We start from the raw sequence: 24,147 nt of genomic DNA, 5'->3' as shown, positions 1-24,147 counted from the left end.
AGGCCCCTCCCTGAGCTCAAGGAGCTCATTCATTTTATGCATGAAACACTGTAAGTGCAGTGCTTCTGGCCTACAGATTTTTCAAGGGCCTGCACAACTATTTGAGACCTGAAAAAAAACCTCATGCATTGCTTCTATAAAAACAAAAGGACCCTGCAAAATCGGAAATCAATATTTAATTACATATTAATAGCAAATACATACCAAGCATTTTGTATGCATTATTACTATGTATTATGTATGTATCTATTAAGTACTTTTATGGGTATTAGCACATTTAATCTTCACCATGACTTATTGAGCCCCATTTTATTAATACAAGTGAAGAAACTGAGGCATAGAAACATTTAGAAATTTTTCCAAAGTCACATGGAGCCAGGATTTGAATGCAGGCAGCACAGTGTCTACTCTGAATATATACTTTGCCATACTACGTCTCAGATATCTGCAAAATGTAGCAATATGACAGTTTTTAGTATTCGTAAGAAATGTTTTGTGTTTGGAAATGATTTGCAGGCTGGCTTTTCTCATTCTGTTGGAATTTCAGACTGTGCATAACGATTGCTGAGAAATCAGAGCTTCCCCAAAATTAAATGTTGCCATCCCTGAATAACTTCAAAAGTGCAGGAAAAAGATACAGCCTTTCGCAAAAGGTTTGAATAGACATTTCTCCAAAGAAGGCATACTCGTGGCAAACAGGCATATGAAAATGTGCTCAACATCATTATCATCAGAGAAATGCATATCAAAACTATAATGAGATACCATTTTTACCCCAGTTAAAATGGCTTACATCCAAAAGACGGCAAAAACAAATGCTGATGAGGATGTGGAGAAAAGGGACCCCTCGTACTCTGTTGGTAGGAATGTAAATAGTTTAACCACTGTGGAGAACAGTTTGGAGGTTCCTCAAAAAGGTGAAAGTTAAGCTACCACATGATCCAGCAATCCCACTGCTGGGTATATACCAAAAGGAAAGGAAACCAGTCTATCAAAGAGATATCTGCACTCCTATGTTTTTGCAGCACTGTTTACAATAGCTAAGATTTGGAAACAACCTAAGTGTCCCTCAACAGATGAACAGATAAAGAAAATGTGGTACCTCTACATGATGGAGTACTGTTCAGCCACAGAAATGAGTGAGATTCAGTCATTTGCAACAACGTGGATAAACTGAAGATCATTATGTGAAGTGAAATAAGCCAGGCACCGAAAGAGAAATATTGCATGTTCTCACTTATTTTAGGACTCTAAACATCAAAACAATTGAACTTACGGACATAGAGAGTGAAAGGATGGTTACTAGAGGCTAGAAACAGTAGTGAGAGTTTGCAGGGAAGGTGGGGATGATTAATGGGTACAAAAAAATAGAAAGAATGAATAAGACCTACTATTTGATAGCACAATGAGATGACTATAGTTAATAATAACTTAATTACACATTTTAAAATAACTTAAAGGGTATAATTAGATTGTTTGTAACTGGAAGGATAAGAGCTTGAGGGGATGGATACCACATTCTCTATGATGTGCTTATTTCACATTGCATGCCGGCATCAAAACATCTCATGTACCCCATAAATATATATACCTACTATGTACGCATAAACATTTTTAAAAAGTGAAATGGAAAAAAAAATTTCAAATTTTTTTATAGCAAAAGTTACATTTTACTTGAGATGAGAAATACATTTGAATATATTTGACAGGACATTGGTGGAGGCTTTAAAAGCAGACACACCAAGAGTCTAGGAAGATCTTTAACCGACCCTTCCTGTGCCTGACAAAAACACACAAACAAAACATTCACTTAACCAAGGTACTGAGAATCGATATAGTACAAAGCTCATCACAGGGGTGTTGGAATGCAGAGTAACCAAATAGACCGAATGCCGATGTTCACAAATGAGCTGTCTCTGGCTCTTGGGACAGAAGGCGTGGCTCAAAAGGCAATGCTATGTCTATTGCTAAGTGGGAAGCAAAGCTAGACTCGTGAAATCCCTGCCACCTGAGGGAAGAGAGAGCATGGAGGGATAAGGACATTTTTGAGAGTCGCTGACCCTCTGGATTCCCCAATTCCAGGCACTCCTGTGGGGCTGGTCACCTGATATTCTGACCTTGTCACTCCCTCTTTTGGTGTGGAGTGTCATTAGTGTCAACATCTCAGTTCTTCCCAGGCATCAGTAGCCTGTGCTTGGCCAGGGTTTGTGGAGAACAGATATGGGCACCTCTTTTTGCAACAACTACTTACAAAAAACCAGCTGAGAGCTATGTTGATTGTCCTCATCAGGTCTGATTTGTTTTAATTACCTAGGCTACTGTCTCAGTTCCCGAGGGCTGCCCTAACGAAGTACCACAAACTGGGCAGATTAAATAACAGGAATTTATTGTCTCACATCTGCAGAAGCTACAAAATCAAGGTCAAGGTGTTGGCAAAATGAATTCCTTCTGAAAGCTGGGAGGGCGATTTGCTCCATGCCTTTCTCCCAGCTTCTGGTGGTTTGATGTCAATCTTTGGTGCTCATTGGCTTGTAAATGCATCACTCCAACCTCTGCCTTCATCTTCAGATGACATTCTACCTGCCTGTGATCACTGCGTTCAGATTCCCCTTTTGATATGGATACCACTAGGCCCAACCTAATGACCTTCTTGTAACTTGATTACCTTTTTAAAGATCCTTTCTCCAAATAAGATCACATTCTGAGATTGGGGGCATTGGGATTTTGACATATCTTTTTTGAGAGGGACACAATTCAACCCAAAACAGATACCTATGTGTTTTAGCTTGTTTTCAAAGCTGGTGTTTGTATGAGAGCTAATTATTCATTTATAAATTTCTGAGATTGTGCATTCAATGTTTTAATGCCCAAAGTATTCACTGTTTCTCTACTCAGCCCTTTAGCCCAAACCCTCTGATAAATTCCGACTGTGTTTTCGAATAAACTCTTTCTCAGCACTACAGCTCAGTGCCAGTTGTGAGCCTCCTCACCCCCAACAGTGGACCACAGGTTGGTGGAGTTGATAAATTTGGCAGCAAACCCCTTTCTCAGTGGGTTCCCCCACAAGAAACCTGTATCCAGGATGGTGACAAGTGAGAGCAAAATGACTCCTAGAGAGCAGGTTAACAGGTTGACATGCTGCTTGCATAGTCCAGGGTTCAAAATTACGAGGTAAGGGCATACGATAATCATAGCTGAAGTTGTTTTGGAGAATTCTGAAGCTACCAATTGAGATGGGTTTGGAGTGTGGTGTTGTGTACTGCATTTATCTCATCTGTAGAGCTTGACAGATCCTGAGGAGATTAACACAGTTGGAAGATGTACTGGAAGAAGCGTGGAGTTGAATACAAAGCAGCAGTGCCTGTTCTGCAGTGACTAGGCGAAAAGGCAAGTTTGTATTCAGGCCCAATAAGCTTGGCAGACAGCTAATACTGTCCAGCTGGGCATACTGTGCCCCAGAACTAAGGAATGGCAATCGTGGGTTATTTGGAAGATTCAGCGTCTGCTGGCTAAGAAAAGTAGAGGTAGATGAAAGGTTGGTGCACTGAGGGACATATAAACTCCCAGATCCCAGGTCTTCATTAATCAGGTTTTGGGTTGCTATTTGGGAATGAGAACTATAGATGAGATCATCAGCTTTTCCAAGAGAAGTTAAAAATCAGGAATTTTATTAACATAAAATTTCTAATTTTTAAAATGTTGGCTACTATTTTGGTTTTTGTGTTTTGTTGGTTGGTTGGTTGGTAGATTGGTGGGTTTTAAGATTGAGCAAGTCAAAGAATACATGTCAGTGGGCCACATGTAACCGTTAGGCTGCTACTTGGAACTCCAAGAACCATCTTCTGTTTCAAAATATTAAAATCTAATGTATTTTAATTCAGCAACCAGCTAGATAGCTGAAATGGTCTGTCTCTGTGTCCCCACCCAAATCTCATTTTGAGTGGTAATCAAAATTGTAATCCCCATGTGTTGAGGGAGGGACCTCATGGGGAATGATTGGATTATGGGAGCAGTTCCCCCATGCTGTTCTTGTGACAGTGAGTTTCCTTGAGATCTGATGGCTTTATAAGGGGCTTTCCCCCTCTTCACTCTGCACTTCTCTCTCCTGTCACCATGTGAAGAAGGACGTGTTTGCTTCCTCTTCTACCATGATTGTAAGTTCCCTGAGGCCTCCCCACCTATGCAGAACTGTGAGTCAATTAAACCTTTTTCCTTTATAAATTTCCCCATCTTGGTGTTTCTTTATAGCAACATGAAAACAAACTAATACAGTAGCTTTTTTTTTTGAGACAGAGTCCCACTCTGTCGCCTGGGCTGGAGTGTAGTGGCTGGATCTTAGCTCACTGCAAGCTCCGCCTCCCGGGTTTACGCCATTCTCCTGCCTCGGCCTCCGGAGTAGCTGGGACTACAGGTGCCCGCCACCTCGCCCGGCTAGTTTTTTGTATTTTTTTTAGTGGAGACGGGGTTTCACCGTGTTAGCCAGGATGATCTTGATCTCCTGACCTCGTGATCCGCCCGTCTCGGCCTCCCAAAGTGCTGGGATTACAGGCTTGAGCCACCGCGCCTGGCTACAGTAGCTATTCTTTACTCCTGCCTTACTCTTTTAGGTTGAGCAAATTCACACCATCAGTAAGATTACTTAGTTCTTGTTATTTGTAAATTTGAAAACCACATATCCATCTGTTAGCTTTAGGAAATCTGAATCTAAAAACATCCAGCAGTAAACCATTAGGGGGTGTGTGGGTCTCCACAGTATCTTGTAGACATGTGCCTGCACTCACCTCACCAAGACAGCTGCTCACTTCACACCTCCCTGATGAGACAGTTCTGTGTGTCACCCACAAGAGCAGTGGAAATTGGGGAACCCCAAGCCTTTTGTTGTGATCACTGTTATTATTATCAGCATCATTATTAGAACAGTGATAATAATAGCTTTCAATCACTAATTGTCTTCATATATTATGCCACCTCTGTTAAGCCTATTGTTGAAGGTAATCCACACAGTAGCCTGCAAAGGTAGGTGCTGCTGTCTCTGTTTCCAGGTGAGGAAGCTGACTTAGTCACTGAATCATGCAGGGAGTTAATATGATAGATCGGGGAATGTAAGCTATTTCTCAGAGGTTTTATAGTTTTTTTTTTTTGTTTGTTTTGTTTTTGTTTTTGTTTTTGTTTTTTTACTTCATAGTTCACTGGGGAGGTGGAGGGGATATGCCCCTATAATTTTGCATTTTAAGAATTTTTGTAAAAGTGTATAAGTAAAGCTAACTTCTTTAGAGATATTAGCAACATTTCAAGTCAAAACAAACCAAAAAGAAAAAGAGAAAGAAGAGAAAGAAAAGAAAAATAGAAGCGTTTCCTATTATGTCACTATCTAGTCTAATACTTCATGGAAAGGAAAGCCAAAAGAGGGTCACCTGCTGCCTGAGAAGAGTTGGCAGTAGCTGGGATCTCAGTTATCAGTCAGCTCTCAAGACTGAGCCTGCCTGAGGCAGCCAGCATGGAAATGTGTTCACACATACAAAACTGATAAATTTTACAAAGTGGGGATTTGAAAATCCAAGAAGTTCAGATTAGAATGTAACAAATGGAGAAGTACTCCGCATGACTAAAATAGATGGAGCACAGAGTATCCTCCTACACAAGAAGGGAAGAAACAATGCAGCACATCAGGAAGATAAATACCTCCTGCCTTCCCTTTCCAGGTCCAGGGAGAAGTGAGTCATGGACCATGCCAGAAGAGACTGTTCCCTCCCTGTTGGTCTCCGATACTTGCAGTTGGTAGCCGCCACCTTGGTAGGAAATGAGTGTGCATTAAGCATCATTTCCGCCCAAATTATTTTTATTATTATTTCAAAACAAACCTGAAAGTTCCATCTTGGAGCAACTTGTTTTAATATTTTGTGGATATCTTAAGTCAACAGCTTCACTGGTTGGGTCCAAATCCACAGTTGGACACTCCTTCAGCTGTACATTCTCCTGTGCTCACAGCATCTCCTGCTTTTCAAAAGAACTGATTTCACAGAGCCGTTATATATCAGTGAGTGATTACGTTTGATTGAAACAAAATAAAGGAGAAGTTTCTATGTCAATATTATGTTCCTACTTAGAGAAAATTGAAAATAGAACTTGAGAAGGCAAGGACCTTAAACTAAATGCAGAAGCTCATGAGTGAGAATTTTTCCATTCCTGATTTTTTTTTTTTCAGGTAAAAGAGTCACTTAATTAATATGTACAAGGTGATCACTGTGTCCTCAGAACTATCCTGGAATTCCATTACGAATAAAAAACAGTTCCTGCTTTTGGGTAGCTTTTCATAAATCAAAAGTCCCTGAGTGAACTCCATGGACAGCTACTTGTACAGTGTGTTGCGCTAGGTTTGGGGATGGGGGTAAAAATAAATCTAATGCTGGCTGCTCACGATGACTCACGCCTGTAATCCCAGCACTTTGGGAGGCCAAGGCGGGAGGATCATGAGCTCAGGAGATTGAGACCATCCTGGCTAACACGGTGAAACCCGTCTGTACTAAAAATACAAAAAAATTAGCCGGGTGTGGTGGCTGGCGCCTGTAGTCCCAGCTACTCGGTAGGCTGAGGCGGGAGAATGGTGTGAACACGGAAGACAGAGCTTGCAGTGAGCCGAGATCGCACCACTGCACTCCAGCCTGGGTGACAGAGCGAGATTCTGTCTCAAAAATAAAATAAAATAAAATAAAAAATAAATAAATAAAGCTAATGCTTATTCTACAGCGGACTTGCTGCCTTTCAAGTGAGTTCCTGGGTCTCAGGTTACTCACTTGTGGAAGGCAGAATAACAGTTCCTTCCTTGTATATCTCATAGGGACATCATGTATGTCACACAGAATAATGTCTGTGCAGCCCTCTGAAATCATTATGCGGTCCCCATCCTTAAGAAACCTGCTTTGAGGTCAGGGATACATGACAGAGAAATGTAAAATGACCAGAGAAGACCCCTGGGTGGTCTGTGTTCAAGTGCCAACTGTTTGGTGGTTGACTTCAAATGCCATTGGAAAGAGAAGCTAAAAATGGAACTGTTTGGTAAAAGCATGGATTTTTCAAAATATTTAGACATTTCATGTTTTATAGCAACTCCGTATCTGCCATCCACATGTGTTGAAATTGATGCAATGAACATTCTTTACCATGTATCCTGAGGAAGGCCCATTCCGTTAGGATTCCCCCAAAGGCAGTCTAGCTGCTTGGACTTCAGCGTGGCATACAGAATATGGAGGGAACATTGGGGAGGGGCCCCTACCAGTACCCCAATGTATACCTCAGTGCCATGCTGAGGGATTCAACTAACTCCTTGGGAAGGGCTATTTCCTACCTTTGATTAACTATGTACCTTTAAATTTTAGAGTAGGTCTTACATCTATGCACATGTGTGAGTATGGTGATTATCTAGCTTTTAATGTGATTCCACCTGCCACAGGCAAGTGAAAATGGAGCTTAAGGTACCTGGGGAAAATGTGTGAGTTATGATGGTTGCTTTCCAAATATAAAGGGAAAGGTTCCTTATACCGAATTTCATATTCCAGAGAATATGCACACATTATATATTAATTTAATAAAATCACAATCCCAGAAAAGAGACAATGTGACTTACTAGCTCTTTAAAAGATTTGGCGACTTGTATAAACCATTACACTCATTGTGGATCCCACCATCCATGGTTCACAGCCCAAAAGAAATGTAGTTTGACTACGTCATGGTTTACATTTTCAGTTTGTGAAGAATAAATGGTTGAGACTGAGTCCCAGCTGGTCTCCAGGATATACATATTTCCATGGAAAACTGAAAGAGCACAGAAACCAAATGTAGAGATAGCAGACAATTTTAGCTGCATAGTTCGGTTTCCATCAGGCCTGTTTTGATCTGTTATAGACCTGAACATGAGAACAAAAGCATCTTCTCTCACCAGACTAACAGCTGTTTCTCTCTTCTAGTGTTCTGTTTCCTGTGGTGGTGGAGTGCGGATTCGCAGTGTCACATGTGCCAAGAACCATGATGAACCTTGCGATGTGACAAGGAAACCCAACAGCCGGGCTCTGTGTGGCCTCCAGCAATGCCCGTCTAGCCGGAGAGGTCTGAAACCCAACAAAGGCACTATTTCCAATGAAAAAAACCCACCAACACCTGAGCAGGACCCCGTAAAGCCCGTCCCTCTACCTACATCCAGGCCCAGAATGCTGACCACACCCATAGGGCCTGAGTCTATGAGCACAAGCCCTGCAGCAATCAGCAGCCCTCGTCCTATCACAGCCTCCAAAGAAGGAGACATGGGTGGGAAACAGTGGCAAGATAGCTCAACCCAACCTGAGCTGAGCTCTCGCTATCTCATTTCCACTGGAAGCACGTCTCAGCCCATCCTCACTTCCCAATCCATGAGCATTCAGCCAAGTGAGGAAAATGTTTCCAGTTCAGATGCTGGTCCTACATGGGAGGGAGGCCTTGTAGCTACAACAAGTGGTTCTGACTTGTCATCTTCCCGCAACCCTATGACTTGGCCTGTGACTCCATTTTACAATACCTTGACCAAAGGTCCAGAAATGGAGATTCACAGTGGCTCAGGGGAAGACAGGGAACAGCCTGAGGGCAAAGATGAAAGCAACCCTGTAATATGGACCAAGATCAGAGTACCTGGAAATGACGCTCCAGTGGAAAGTACAGAAATGCCACTTGCACCTCCACTGACACCAGATCTCAGTGGGGAGTCCCCGTGGCCACCCTTCAGCACAGTGATGGAAGGACTGCTCCCCAGCCAAAGGCCCAGTACTCCCACAACTGGGACACCCAGAGTTGAGGGGATGGTTACTGAAAAGCCAGCTGACACTCTACTCCCTCTGGGAGGAGACCACCAGCCAGAACCCTCAGGAAAGACAGCAAACCATAACCATCTGAAACTTCCAAACGACATGAATCAAACAGAAAGTACTGAACCAGTCCTGACTGAGGAGGATGCAACAAGTCTGATTGCCGAGGGCTTTTTGCTGAATGCCTCCAATTACAAGCAGCTCACAAACGACCATGGCTCTGCACACTGGATCGTCGGAAACTGGAGCGAGGTAAGACACTTCCTACCCAAGGCCTGGTGTTACATGGAAAAAAGCTAGGAGTGTTAAATTCATGTGAAAATTTCAAAATCAACTTGCATTAAAATATATTCTGTGAAAACAAAAGGAAGCAGTCAGACCATGCCCTCACCTCCCTCCTTACCCCCCAACTCTCCAAATGGAAAAATATATATATAAATTATATAACTTGTGAAGTTGTATAGATATATTGTCTAGCTTTTAATCTGGTTCTACCTGCCACAACCAAATGAGAGTTCCTGCCTTGTACATTTCATAGGGCTGTTGTATATATCACACAGAATAATGTCTGTGCAGCCCTTTGAAATCATCATGCAGTCCCCATCTTTAAGAAACCTGTTTTGAGGTCAGAGATACAAGACAGAGAAACATAAACTGACCAGTGAAGACCCCTGGGTGGTCTATGTTCAAGTGCCAACTGTTTGGTGGTTGACTTAAAATGTAATTGGAAAGGGAATCTAAAAATTTATATATAGGGAAGGAGAACAAATGCAGTGAGATATACTGAAATGTACCCTGAACTAAGCCAGGAAGCCTGGGCAGTTGGCTGTGTAATCACGGCAAATTCATCTATCTTTCTGAGCCTTTTTTTTTTTTTTTTTTGCCTACAGAATGATAAGGCAAGTGTAGATTACCTCTAATGTTCCTTCCAGCTATAAACTGTAATGATTCTATGATGAAGGATGACTGAAAAGGCCTGAGTTCACATTTCAATAAAAAACCTAGTTTTGAGACGTGGTTTAAAATTGTGAAGTAATCACAGATAGAATGGAAACCTAAGACAAAACTTGTTAAAACAATTGTATAGCTCGCCATATCAGTGATTTTTTTTTTCCTTTTCTTTTTGGTTTGTTTGAGTGCTTGCATTTAAAAAATTCATTTTGGCTTATTGAAAGAATTAGAATATAGAGGAAGAAGAAAATAAGCATGATGACATCATGCTAGCCCCTATTTTCATGTTCCAGAAATTTGGCTAGATATTTGTCTTTCCATTTCTAGAACTAATTACATCCTTTGAAGCATCAAAATCATTTCTCACCTATTTGAAATCTGAATATGCAGTATACAAACTCGTTAGTATAATGTAACAATGCAAAAGAGGACTTTGCGGCAAAGTAATCACATGTTCAAATCATTCAGCATTTTTATGACATTTTGTGACTCATCTCCCCAGCTAAAGGGAAGTAAACTATTAGCAGCTAATATAAAAATAGCAATTTTAAGTATAACAATTTATAAAGCATGTAATTTACAAACTATTTTCACAGGTAGTCTCTTATTTTTCCCTTTTGATGGTCCTGATGAGTAGGTAAGTGTCTCACTGATACCAATTTACAAATAGAAAAAGAGATTTGTAACAGTTAACTGATTTCTTTGAAGACACAATTGGATGACGAACCTTCTATCTCTTCCCACTCTGATCTGCTATCTCTCTAGTGGATTTTAGCACCAACTGACAACTTAACTATACAAAATTCTTTCATATAAATTAATCAACATCATTGGTCATGGAATTGACTAGAAGCAATAAATAGGTAAATTCAAACCACCTCCAAAATTTCTTGCATTAAATACTACAATTGTTTGCATTTGAGCTATGTTTTCACTTTGATTTGTGTTTGATTTCTAAAATGAGTTATCACATTTTCTGTCATCTTATCATCTCCATTGAGGTAAAGAATTCAGATTCAGAGATAGAGAAGATTTTCATGCTTACAGTAAGCCAATTTGTTGAAGGAAGGAGATGAGTGGGTCTCATGACTCCTGACATTTCAGTCCTGTTTCTTTCCTAATCAGTTTCCTTCCTAAGAATGCATCAGGCTTTATAAGCATGATTTTATGCTAATGAGCGTAAATTCTCTCATTTAATCCTTACCACGGTCCCAGGAGATTGGTAGTATTTTCCCTATTGCAGAGGCAAGGAAACTGAAGCTGAGAGAATTTAAGTGGCTAGCCAGAATCGTACAAACCTGTGAGCTACGAGGATTTGAACTCAGACAGATGGACTTCAGAACTCATGACCCCTGGCTCTGCAAATCAGAAAATATTACCATCCTCTGTGTCTTTGATTTTATTTGTTTCTTCTTTGGTCATATTACATATGAAAGTAATGCCAGTTATGTGGTGACCTTGGGTAGACAAATGAGAATATCATATAGTTCACAAGAAAGTTATTTAAAATAACGTTGAGGCCACTCATGGTTACTTGAGTTCACAGGGGCAAATTGTCCCTCTATTACCACAGTGGGTCCAGGCTAGATGTTTTGAAACAAAATGGATCTGTTTAGGTGTTTTTGAAGTGATAGTGTTCAGATTCCCCTAAAGGCAGTCCAGCTACTTGTGCTTCAGCATGCCCTACAGAATGCGGAGGGAACACTGAGGAGAGGCACCTGCCAGTACCTGTCAAACAGTACTCTCAAGATATATATTTTCTTCCTAAATCATGGTATCCCTAAAGGGCAGATAAGCAGGATTACTGTCTTCCTTCAGTCGACGCGGTTTAGATAGTGTGTGGCTTCTGTGGACTGAGAAACAAAGAAAACAAGTTGTGGAAGTGGAGGCTACTAGTTAATTTGTATTTTGATATTTAGTTAATGGTGATAAGGTCTGAAAGCACTTACAATTAATGACACTGTGGGCCATGAGAATAAAACAGCCTAGGTCAAACAGAATATGAAAGAGTAGGCGATAAAAGGCATACGTGTAGGATTGACATCAGAACCATTAAAATACAAATGACATGTGTGCGTATGCCTATGTAATTAGAAATCACACTTGTCTACACTCACACACATTAGGAGGGCTAGGCTTCTGTAACAAATAAAGCCCAACAAGTAATGGCTCACCAGAAGAGATGTTGACTTATCAGTCATGTGGCAATACAAGGTGATTCCAGTCTGCAGTGCTGATGGTAGAGGATGGTGCAGTCATTTGGGAATCCAGGCTGACAATGGCTCTACCATCTTCCCATCATCAAATTTGCCCTGGGGACACCATCCCAGTCAATCAGAAAGGGAAAAGAGCATAGAGGCACTCCGGCAGGAGGTTGTATGCCCCAAGCCTTGAAGTGGGACAAATCACTTCTGCCTACATTCCATTGTCTTGAACTAGGTCACAAGATCAAACCAAACTCAAGGAAGCTGGGAAATGCAACCCAATTGTGTGCCCAGAAGAAGAAAGAGGATCATGGCGAATACCTAGCACTCTCTGCCGCTGACTCTAGGGAGCCTATTCCAAAGCAATGAGGATTTTGACCTATTGGGAGGTTATTGTAATAGTCCAGATGAGGCATGAGAACTATAAGAAGAATGTTCAGGATGAAGAGGGGAAAATATATCTGATATATATTTGAACTTAAAATTGGGGTTTGTAAATAATTGGATATGGGGAAGGAAGAAGAGAGAGGAGAAGAGAAGGAGTCTGTCACTGACTCACTGACTTTTTTTTGAGACAGGGTCTCACTCTGTCACCCAGGTTGGAGTGTAGTGGTTTGATGATAGCTCATCGCTATCATCGCCAACCACTGCACCCAGATAATTTTTTTATTATGTTTTGCAGAGATAGGAGTCTTGTTACGTTGACCAGGCTAGTCTGGAACTCCTGGCCTCAAGCAAAATTCTGCCTCAGCCTCCCGAAGTGCTGAGATTATTGGCATGAACCACTATTCGATTTGGGTTTTTGGCTATTCCGTTTGAATTGACTGTCATTGGCTATTCAATTTGAATCAACTATTTAATTTGAATTTTTGTTTGCTGGATGGTGCTCCTATGAACTGAAATTGTCTCTAAAAACAAAATGGTTGTATGATCACCCAGATATTAGTCTTTTTTCCCCATCCTCTTATCTTTTCATTCATCACCAAAACCCAGAGCAGTTGTGGAATTATGGCATTTAAGTGTGTTTTAATTATTTTGGCTTGAGAATATTTAATACATGTTAATTAATTGATAAATGTCAATTGATTTAATGAGACATTACTATATCCATGCAAACTAAGCCAAAATAAAGTACACATCAACTATGATTACTGTTTGAGCTCAAAGGTTAATTAACACATTTTGATTATAATAAATCAAAATACAAAGAATTAATTCTATCTCAAACGTCAGTATCTGACTTTGACAGAAATAAACTATTATTGAATACATTATAGCTCACCAAAAAAAAAAAAAAAAAACCTGGCAGCAGCTGTGGAACCATTAACAGCTATTAATTCCTGGCAGTTTGGCTGGAAAAAGAATATTGGCTCAGATTCTAGAGTTTTCAAAGCTGTAAAGACTATTACTAGAACAGAGCTCCGCATTCGGCAGGAGTTCCCCCTTGTGACAGGGCGTGGTGCCTGCTCCCTTTGTGCATGTTTTGAGAGAAAATGTTTAATAAATAGAACTGAAGGCCAGCACAATGGCTCACACCTGTAATCCCAGCACTCTGGGAGGCTGAGGTGGGTGGATCACTTGAGGTCAGGAGTTCAAGACGAGCCTGAGCAGCATGGCGAAACCCTGTTTCTACAAAAAATATAAAAATTAGTCAGGCTTGGTGGCACATGCCTGTAGTCCCAGCTACTCAGGAGCCTGAGGCATGAGAAACACTTGAATCCGGGAGGCAGAGGTTGCAGTAAGCCAAATTCGAGCCACTGCACTCCAGGCTGGATGATAGAGCGACACCCTGTCTCAAATAATAATAATAATAATAATAATAATAATAATAATAATAAAAAATAACTGTCAGAGAGGTCATGGTTCAGAATGAAAACTCTGAGTTTTGAGTTCCTCACTGTCCTTGATTTTTATTTCTGCCTGTTCCTGAAGCTATTTCTTCGGGGTTGCCTCTCTCCATAATGAGTCACTTATCTCCCATTCACCGCATCTTAGAGCCCATAGAATCACCATTTGTATCAATTTTCCTCTGTCCTACAGAAAAAGAAATTGTAATCGTTTTTCAAGTCAGTGTCACCTCATCATTCCTGCCCTCTCCTCTTTATGTCCTCTGTTAGTCTAAGGCCCAGTGGTTTCTAATCTGATGGTAGGAGGAATTTACAGATGAAAGAAGATGCTTTTGTTTGTTACAACAATGTGGGGAAGGGGCTGCAACTAGCATTCAATGTCTGAGAGGCATGAATGATAAAAGTCTCGTGACATTCAGGAAGGTCCCTTATAAGGAAGAATTGTTGAGTCCCAAATGCCAATGGTGCCCAATAGATGAGAGTGAAGGACCTCAGTTACTACTCCTGCTTAGAACACCTGCCCTTGCCTCCTTGCTGGTCTACACACCTCCAGCCTCTCCCTTCTCCTATCTTTTCCACACACCGTTGCACAAGACGTCAGTCTGCCAAATTCATCCTCCAAAAAGCTATTCTAATCATTCCAAACCCCTGCACATAAGTCTTTGATATCGCCTCATTTCATACTTGTTCAGATAAAATCTACTGTAACCCAATATCCAACAGCCTTCCCAGGCTTACATAATCAAGCTTTCAAAACGTACTGCCTCCTACTTTTCTTCATCCATGCTAAGCTTCAACAGCTCAGTTGCCTTAAACCTCTTGCCTCTCCCAGTCTGGGGTCTCTATTCATGCTGCTTCCTCTCCCCGGAATTTCCTTCCCCTTCTCCTCTGCCCTTTTAAATCCTACCTGTTCAGGATCAAGCTTTGAGTCTGATCTTACACAAAGCTTTTCCTGATCCCTAAAACGGGAAGTGATTTATAAAGTTCCTTGGGTGTGATCTGAAATCGCTCTTGCAATGTCCTCCCATCTTCTGGCCTGTGGGAGTCTGTCCACAGCCCCACTGGACACAGCACATTCCTTTAATTGTGTTTTCAAATATTAAGTAATTGATATAAAAGCTGAGCTAACACTGTAAGTAGGTATAAACCTTGAAGTCAGACTTTCTGGGGTTTAGTCCTGACTCAGTAAATTACCAGCTGTACATCCTCACTCTACCTCATTTCCCTCATCTGTGAAATGAGGATGATGATAATGCCCAACTCATATGACTTAGGAGATAAAAGGAATAACTCTATGCAAGGTACTCAGAAGAATGTCGGGCACATAGGAAGTACTCAGTAAGTGTTTGCTCTGATCCATATTTACAAAACAGAGTACTTCAGTGCTATGCAGCGTGCATGGGTATAGCTCTTATTTTGATAGAGACTCACCTGTCATTGAATTGCCTCATCATTCAGTCAGATCCCTTGGGCCAGTCAGTTAACTGTAAACTGTGGTCGTATAGAATGGAAGTGACAGCACAATTTTCCACAGCATTTCAGAGCAGTGTTCATATGGTGCTGATGTGACCCCGAACATCAGTTCCAGTTCTGAACACCTGGACACTGACCCTTGACTTGGTTAGTCAGTCACCACAGGGTCACTGGGTGTAATGAGCCCTCATCCTCCAGCAGGCCAGCCCAGGTTTACTTTCATAGCAGAGGCAGGGGTCCAAGAGCAAGAATGGAAAGCACCAACTCTTGAGAAATGGAACAGCATCATCCACTGCTTTCTGTTGGCCAAGGCAAGTCACAAGAACAGCCCTGATTCAAGAGCTGGATAAATAAATTCCACCTCTGGATGAGAGAAGCTACAAAGTCCCCTTGCAAAGAGCATGGGTTTAAGGAAGTATGAATGACGCAGGCCATTAGTGCAATCAATCTATAGCACTTCAGCTGTTATCTCTATTACCTAGATACATAATATGATACAAAGGAGAAAGTGCTAGGAACTTAACAAAAGAAATCAAATCCTAAAGAGTTTTAAGGAGGAGAATATATTACCTTTATAAATGACCCACTTGGAAAAGATGATGATGTAGTAGAAAATAATTTCTACTTTTCTCTTTCTGTGATCTACAGATTATCTACCTAAGAACTCTATTATGTTATATATGTGTTATAACACAAGAACGTGCACAAAATGAAACATAAAATTATATGGAGAGTGAAGGCCGGGCATGGTGGCTCATGCCTGTAATCCCAGCACTTTGGGAGGCCAAGGAGGGCAGATCACCTGAGGTCAGAAGTTTGAGACCAGCCTGGTCAATATGGTGAAACCCTGTCTCTGCTAAAAATACAAAATTACCTAGGTGTGGTGGCACGCACCTGTAATCCCAGCTACTCGAGAGGCTGAGGCAGGAGAATTGCTTGAACCTGGGAGGCAGAGGTTGCAGTGAGCCGAGAACATGCCACCACACTCCAGCCTGGGCAATGAGGCAAGACTACATCTCAAAAAAAAAAAAAAAAAAAAAAATTATATGGAGAGTGAAGATACAGCAAGAGAAACATAAGTCTGGTCTTTATTTACAGCCTATCAAACCTTAAGCATGTCATAGACGGAACCTCCACCCTGTCTTTTTTTTAGTTCAGCACTGTGTTTAGCTCGTCCAGAAACAGCCCCTTTTAATAAGGATGAGCAGCGGAGAGGGGATGCAAGAAAAATCAGTTACAGGAAAGAATCAGGTACATAAAAGGGAACAAATTATGTGGTGGACATTTGCATAGTTTCAAAGTGACCCCCTGCTAAACCTGAGATATTTAAGAATTATAAACAAACAAAAACACTTTGAGGGGAATGAGCTGTATGTGTGGCAAAAGGCAACTGAGTTCACCACCAGTGGATAGAGGGATGAAAAGCATCATGTTATAACATCTTTCTAACTCCAAGTGTGATATGAGGACCAACAGCATCGGCAGCACCTGGGAGCTTGCTAAAAGGCACAATCGCCTCCCCTCCCCAGATCTACTGAATCAGAATCTGCATTTAGCAAGGTCCCCAGATGATTCATATGGTCCCTAAGGTTTGAGGAGCACTACTGTAACAAATATTGTTCTGGGTTTTAGAGACAGAAAACCCTTTGGGCAGGTCAGCTCTGAAAGCCTGTCTCTTCATCTACACCATAGTGATACCAGTCTACAGTGCAGGTTTGTCATGGAGGGAAATAGGTGAGATAGTATCATTCAGTGTTAGAGAGGAGAGGCAAGGGGCAGACACCTAGACCTGACATCCACTGTGAACAGCATTCGTAGGAAATGTGGCAGCTTCTCTGCAGCCCCCTGGGCAATCATGACAGGATAATTAACTTTTTTTTCTTTTGAGACAGGATCTCACCCTGGCACCCAGGCCGGAGTGCAGTGTGCAATCATAGCTCACTGCAGCCTCAAATCCCCAGGTTCAAGCAGTCCTCACCACCCAGCCTCCTAAGTAGCTAGGAATGCAAGTACACAACACCACAGCTGGCTAATTTTTAAATTTCTTTAGAGATGGGTTCTCTCTCTGTTGCCCAGGTGATCTGAAACTCCTGGGCTCAAAGGATCCTCCTGCCTCAGCCTCCCAAAGACTGAGGCATGAGCCACTGCACCTGGCCTGCCAGGATAAGTTTTAAAGGGAAGCAAATTTCCATTTGCATTGAATTTTTCTTCCACATACAAATCAGTTTCTCAACCGTGGTTGTTTGTTAAAATCAGCTGGGGAGTTATTTTTAATACTGAGCATCCCTGCATCCTACCCCAGGAGATTCAGATTAATTTGTGTAAGTGGGGTGTCCCAAGTGTTGGTAATTTTTAAAAAGCTCTACAGGCAATGTTAGTGAGCAGCCGGGACTAAGAACTGACTCCAGGATCCCAGCGATGGGGCATGTGTGGGAAGGTGACACTCAGCCTCTGTCATCTCTCTCCTTCCCTGCCACAGTGCTCCACCACATGTGGTCTGGGGGCCTACTGGAGAAGGGTGGAGTGCAGCACCCAGATGGATTCCGACTGTGCGGCCATCCAGAGACCTGACCCAGCAAAGCGATGCCACCTCCGTCCCTGTGCTGGCTGGAAAGTGGGAAACTGGAGCAAGGTAACTTATCAGGCTTGGCAGAGTCTTGGAGGTAGAGAAGGTGGGGATGCGTTGGGGAGGGAATCTTACATAAGCACTTGCCAAAGTCGTTTTTTTTCTACCTTTCTGCTTCCCTTTTGCCTCTTATGAAATCAGGGATGAGTAAATCATGGGCATTACCATAGGACTACTTCAAGTTACACAAAAGTCTTAGAAGTACAGTTTTTATTAACCCACATGTGGTAACCTACCTGACCTTTCTCTTACAAGACAAACCAGAAAAGTTAAGTTTGGGTTATTAGTTGCTTCTCTAGCATGCAATGCTATTTCTATATTACTTCAATTTAGCATTTTAATGAATAATCCTATATTATCACGTATATAATTAAATCATGAATCACCTGTGCTTTACAAAGCAAATAATACAGTTTAATCTTCCAGACCCAAAATGAAAAGAAAGCTGAGATATAAAGAATAATTGGTCTTTAAAAGCATACTCCCCGCAGTGATCTTCTTATTTATTTATTTATTTATTGAGACAGAGTCTCGCTTTGTCACCTAGGCCGAAGTACAATGGCATGATCTTGGCCCACTGCAACCTCCGCCTCCCGGGTTCAAGCAATTCTCATGCCTTAGCCTCCTGAATAGCTGGGATGACAGGCACCCACCACCACGTCAGGCTGATTTTTGTATTTTTAGTAGAGATGGGGTTTCACTATGTTGGCCAGGCTGGTCTTGAACTCCTGACCTCAAATGATCCACCTGCCTCGGCCTCCCAAAGTGCTGAGATTGCAGGCGTGAGCCACCGCACCCAACCATACTGATCTTTTTAAAGTGCAATTTTACCATCTTTGCCAATCTTACTGTGATTACTCATTTTGCTGTGCTGTCTGCATAGTTCCTTGTGAAAGGAATGTATCAGGTTTTCAGATTAGTACACCTTGGTGCTTTGAGACACTAACTAGGCCTGATCTGCTTATCATGGCTGTACTAGGGCTTAGCCAGCCCTTGGGGAATAATTCCGGGCTATAAGACACTGGTCAGCGGCGAGATCGAGGGCCAGTTGGCAGGTAGGGAGTACAGAGGTGTGAGCTGTGCATATACCTGTTTGCCATACATGCTCAACCCTAGGAAGCCTGGTTAACCCCTGTCTTCTCTCCAGGGAGCTGGTTCCTCTTGATAACTGAGACACAGGAGAAAGGAAAAGAAAGAGCTATCCAAGAGGTTTAGGGAAGCTGATATCACTCTAGACATTCATTTCTTCATCTAGTGAAGAGTTCATGTCCCCAGACAAACAGGACCCAGAGGTGTTGCACTGGGCATTTCTGTCTCTAGTTCTCCTGGCAGACTTACCATCAGACAGGAACATGGGATGCTCCTGTCTGATGGTTGGTCTTTAGGACCCTTTCCCAAAGCAAGGCTCTGGTCTTTGGAAGAAAGGGGTTGTGAGGCTACTCCTTGAGAAAATTACCACCATCTTTCTCTTTTTATATCATTTTTCTTTCAAGGATCAATACTGGGTTTTTTTATTTCTCTTCCAACTCATAACAAACTCAGGATCCAACAAGGACTGCAAGTTTGGCTACAACTTCCCTTCCATATCCAGAGAAATCTCAAGAAACATCTCATATACCTGAACTTGCCAAATGTTGACCAAGTCCTAAAGTTCCACTTTCTTCTCACTGGGAATAATCATTTCGTTGGAAATTACATGGCTCATGAAAAGGACAGATGTGTGAAATAGCTTGCGTTTTGAAAAGGTCAGCTCCAGCCTGAGGGACTCTAGCCAGTGCAAACCCTGGATGAGGAATCAGCAAGCTCATCTCTGGGGTCCGGCCTCCTAAGGAAAGCCTGGCTTGACTCCTTGCCTTGTCTATAGGGTCTCTCTCATGCCTCTCTCTCTCTCTCTCATGGCCTGTAGGGTTGCAGATATATTGATGAATCTCTGTAGTGCCCTGAGTGGTTTTGTAGGAGTTATTTCTAACACATCATCAAATTCAACTAGAATGAGGTAACTGCTCTATCTAAACTCTAATCCTCAAAATTACTCTATTCCTACCAGTAAAGAAAGTTCTCTTTTATTAGATAATAGATAAACCTTATATCAAAGACACTATTTAACTACTGATTGTCAGTTGCCCTGGTTTTTGATTTTCTGACTTCTGTTATGGGTATTGCACACATCAGCAGTCCCTAACCTTTTTGGCACTAGAGACCAGTTTTGTGATCTCTACAAAATTCTTTTCCACAGACTGAGGAAATGGTTTTGGGATGATTCAAACACGTTACATTTATTGTGTACTTTATTTCTATTATTATTACATTGTAATATATAATGAAATAATTACACAACTCACCATAATGTAGAGTCAGTGGGAACCCTGAGCTTGTTTTCCTGCAACTAGACGGTCCCATCTAGGGGTGATGGGAGACAGTGACAGATCATCAGGCATTAGATTTTCATAATGAGTGTGCAGCCTAGATCCCTTGCATGCACAGTTCACAACAGGGTTTGCATTCGTATGAGAATCTAATACTGCTGCTGATCTGACAGGAGGTCGAGTTCAGGCAGTAATGTGAGAGATGGGGAGCAGCTGTAAATACAGATAAAGCTTTGCTTGCTCACCTGATGCTCACCTCCTGCTGTGCAGCCTGATTCCTAACAGGCTGAAATATAACAGACTGGGGACTGGGGACTCCTGACATACATGGCTTGTCTTTCCTAGAGATATTAACTTAAATTTTATCTCAAATCTTGATTATTGTGACCCCTTTTTCTAATTAATATTTTTTTCGAGGTGAAGTCTCACTTTGTCACCCAAACTGGAGTGCAGTGGCCCAGTCATAGCTCACTCCAGTCTCAACCTCCTGTGCTTAAACAATACTCCTGCCTCAGCCTCAAGTAGCTGGAGACCCCTTTTTCATATGGATGTCTGAAGTCCACATCATGGGCTAGGAAAGATTTGAAGGCCTTCCCTCTCAGCTTCATTAATTCTGATAGGCCTTTTCTGCTGTCTTTGTGACAGACCTCCAAAATCTAGAGGAGGAAAGAGGATCCCTGGTTTTGCCTTTAAATATCCAGAGAGTTTAGATTCTGCCAAACTGATCATTTGCCTTTTCACAGATACTTTCTCAGAAAGAAAAATTATAATTTTAACTGGAATTTTCTGCATTATTCCAGCAATCTCTCCTCCAGATCCAGAAACACTTTAATTCTCATAGGATGACGGGGTATGTTGCAGCCTCACCTGAACCCACAGGTATCATACCTGAGGCATCCAGGTTACTCACCAGGAACTTTTACCACTGTGATTGCTGTCTGGATTGCAATTATTTTACTGGCTTATTTCTCTAATACCATACTTCTTGATGAAGCCTGATAGAACGGCTGTGAACATTTTCTCATATACATATGTCAGGTTTATGACTATACCAAAGGTCATGTTACAGTCTGAAGGGAGTGGGTGGATGAGCAGAAAGAACACTCAGGGGACGTAGGCTGGTGAAAGATTATTTTATTCAGCACCAACTCTCATCAGCAGCTTTCTTACACTGCCCGCCCCGTCTCGGTTGCTTAGTCTGGCTCCCACACACAGCTGCACGGCTGACTCTCCCTTGCTTTCAGGGTCAGCAGCTTAACTCTTTCTTTCTCTCTGGGCATGAGCGAGTCAAGCTGTGTCCTGGCTCCCCTCTGTCCATCTTTGCAGATGGACAGCTTTGGCTCTCTCTCTTTCTCTTGGTGCTAGCATGACCGCACAGTGTCAAACAGGGCAGTTATACCTTTTGCAGACAACAGTGGCTTAGAGCCAAGTGATGGCCTTCCCATGTTAGGGCTACATGGCTGTGATAACAAGTGTAGTTACACACCTGCACTCTAAACTTGCTGAGTCACACAGGATGTAAGCAGCCTACCTCGGCCTATCCTTCACCAAACCACAGCCATGTTCCTTACAACATGACAGAGGACCGAGACATTCAGATCTCTACCTTTCCAGTGTCTGGAAGTAGTTTATCACAGTGGCTTGCTTCCTCTTCATGCACTAATCTGTCTGAAACAAAATCAAGGTTGTCATCCTCAGGTTTGTCCCAGAGCCAGTCTTGTAAAAATGCAATTCTGCAGTATTGAATCCCAGAGGGGCTTGACTTGGAATCAGACGTATCTGGGATGATAACCCTACTCTGTCACTAATCAGCACGTGACACTGGCCATTCATCTAACTACTTAGGAGCTTTAGTTTTCTCATTCCTGAAATGAAGTGGATGATATTGCCTCTACTTACTTTGTAGAATTGTTGTAAGGATCAAAAGAGAAAATGTATGCAATGAACTCTGTACATGATAAAAGACCATTCAAATAAGGACCTGGACAAACGTCAAGCTCTAGGTAAAGGTTAGGGCTGGCTATTGGACATTTACTAATCTCTTGCTTCCTGGGCTTGGGGCAGGAGGCCTGTGGACAGGTTAGTGAAGTAAGCCCTGCCAATGGAGAAATTGACCTGAGAAAGTGTTCACTCCCCAGTACTACACAGTCAGGGTGCTCAACATGTTCCTGAACTCTGGAGGATTTGACCTACCGTGGGTGCTAGTGCTGCCACGTGCCAGACATTGCATGGAAGCTTTGGATAAACAATTTTATTTTTACCATAATACAGGACTTTATAATTCCCACTAAGGAAACTAGGGCTTAGAGTATTTAAATCATCAATATATACTTGATCACAAAACTAATACTAAATAGTCTCAATTCTAAGAAAACTGTCACCTGGGGGATTATGTCATTTTAACTACAACTTTTCAGAAAAAAATGAAACACTACACAACTAATATGTACATCAGTTGTAGGACACATGCCAGTTTCAGAATGTTAAAATCTGTATGGGGGCGGCTAGGCGCAGTGGCTCATGCCTGTAATCCCAGCACTTTGGGAGGCCAAGGCAGGTGATCACTTGACCTCAGCAGTTCAAGACCAGCCTAGGCAATATGGCAAAACCCCATCTCCACTGAAAATACAAAAAATTAGCCCGGCTTGGTAGAGCGCATGCCTGTAGTCTCAGCTACTCAGGAGGCTGAGGTGGGTGGATCACTTGAGCCCAAGAAGCAAAGGTTGTGGTGAGCCAAGCAAGATTCTGCCACTGCACTCCAGGCTAGGCAACAGAGTGAGACCCCATTTTTTTAAAAAAATTCATATGGGAGAAAAAGCGATTCTTCTGATGGAAGAAATGTAGTAAGAGATAATAATGAGCTTGAAAAATCCTCAGCTGGGTTTGACAGCAAAGCCATGCATCATCGGCAGCTCCACACACTTCCTCACTGACATTTTGTCTGCTGCTTCTGAAGTTTTGGGAACTGCTGATTTGACAACCCCTTTATTACTTCTGTTAGAATGAACATTGCCCTTTTCATAGTTGAGTCTAGCAGATCTTGATTTATTTCTGAAATGAATCAGAAAGATTTTTACCTTTTATTTGTAATAATCTGTCTTCCCACATAGGCAATGTTGCCATTTTATTTTAGCGGTAACTTTATCATCTAAGTTATTTGCTGGAAAGTAACAGGAAGTGACAGCCATTCCTTATGGCCTTGGATTTCATGTATTTGCTAACTAGTCCTTCTGTCTTATTCTAGTTCTTGTCTCCATGTTTATTGAATTTTACAGATTGTCTGTGGCAGTGCTGCATTTTATGGACCTGAAGTTTTACAAATGAATAAAATGGGGGAATAGCCTTTGTTTTGCTAAATACAGACAAACCATACTTTCATACACAGCATGTTCCCAAAAACATTTACTAAAGTCCAGTGTGCAAAAGTCAAACCTAGGATTGTATGTTATAGGAGAGCTTCTATCCTATGAAGGCAAAAATCGAGTAGCCAGAAAGGTGGATCATACACTGAGTATCCCTGCATTTATTTTCTGCCGAGACCAGCTCGGTTGGGAAGACCCTAATCCAGCGACGTTAGAGGAATTAAAGACACACACATAGAAATATAGAGGTGTGAAGTGGGAAATCAGGGGTCTCACAGCCTTCAGAGCTGAGAACCCCGAACAGAGATTTACCCACATATTTATTAACAGCAAGCCAGTCATTAGCATTGTTTCTATACATATTAAATAAACTAAAAGTATCCCTTATGGGAAACGAAGGGATGGGCCCAATTAAAGGAATAGTTTGGGCTGGTTAACTGCAGCAGGAGCATGTCCTTAAAGCACAGATCGTTCATGGTATTGTTTG

The 24,147-nt window shown here is 41.9% G+C and overlaps 1 protein-coding gene across 2 annotated transcripts in view; it reads left to right on the top strand.

The window, feature by feature from the left end:
* The window catches only part of ADAMTS12 (ADAM metallopeptidase with thrombospondin type 1 motif 12), a 391,880-nt gene that overhangs the window by 341,152 nt on the left and 26,581 nt on the right, over nucleotides 1–24,147 (top strand). For both annotated transcript variants that reach the window (XM_030927984.1, XM_030927985.1), the window contains 2 exons: nucleotides 7,965–9,083; nucleotides 17,786–17,938. In XM_030927984.1, coding sequence (XP_030783844.1) covers nucleotides 7,965–9,083; nucleotides 17,786–17,938 — 1,272 coding nt within the window. The remainder of the gene's footprint in view (nucleotides 1–7,964; nucleotides 9,084–17,785; nucleotides 17,939–24,147) is intronic.

Source organism: Rhinopithecus roxellana, chromosome 3 (genome assembly GCF_007565055.1).
Source record: "Rhinopithecus roxellana isolate Shanxi Qingling chromosome 3, ASM756505v1, whole genome shotgun sequence".
NCBI lineage: Eukaryota > Metazoa > Chordata > Mammalia > Primates > Cercopithecidae > Rhinopithecus > Rhinopithecus roxellana.
This window is presented reverse-complemented; position numbering and strand designations above follow the sequence as displayed.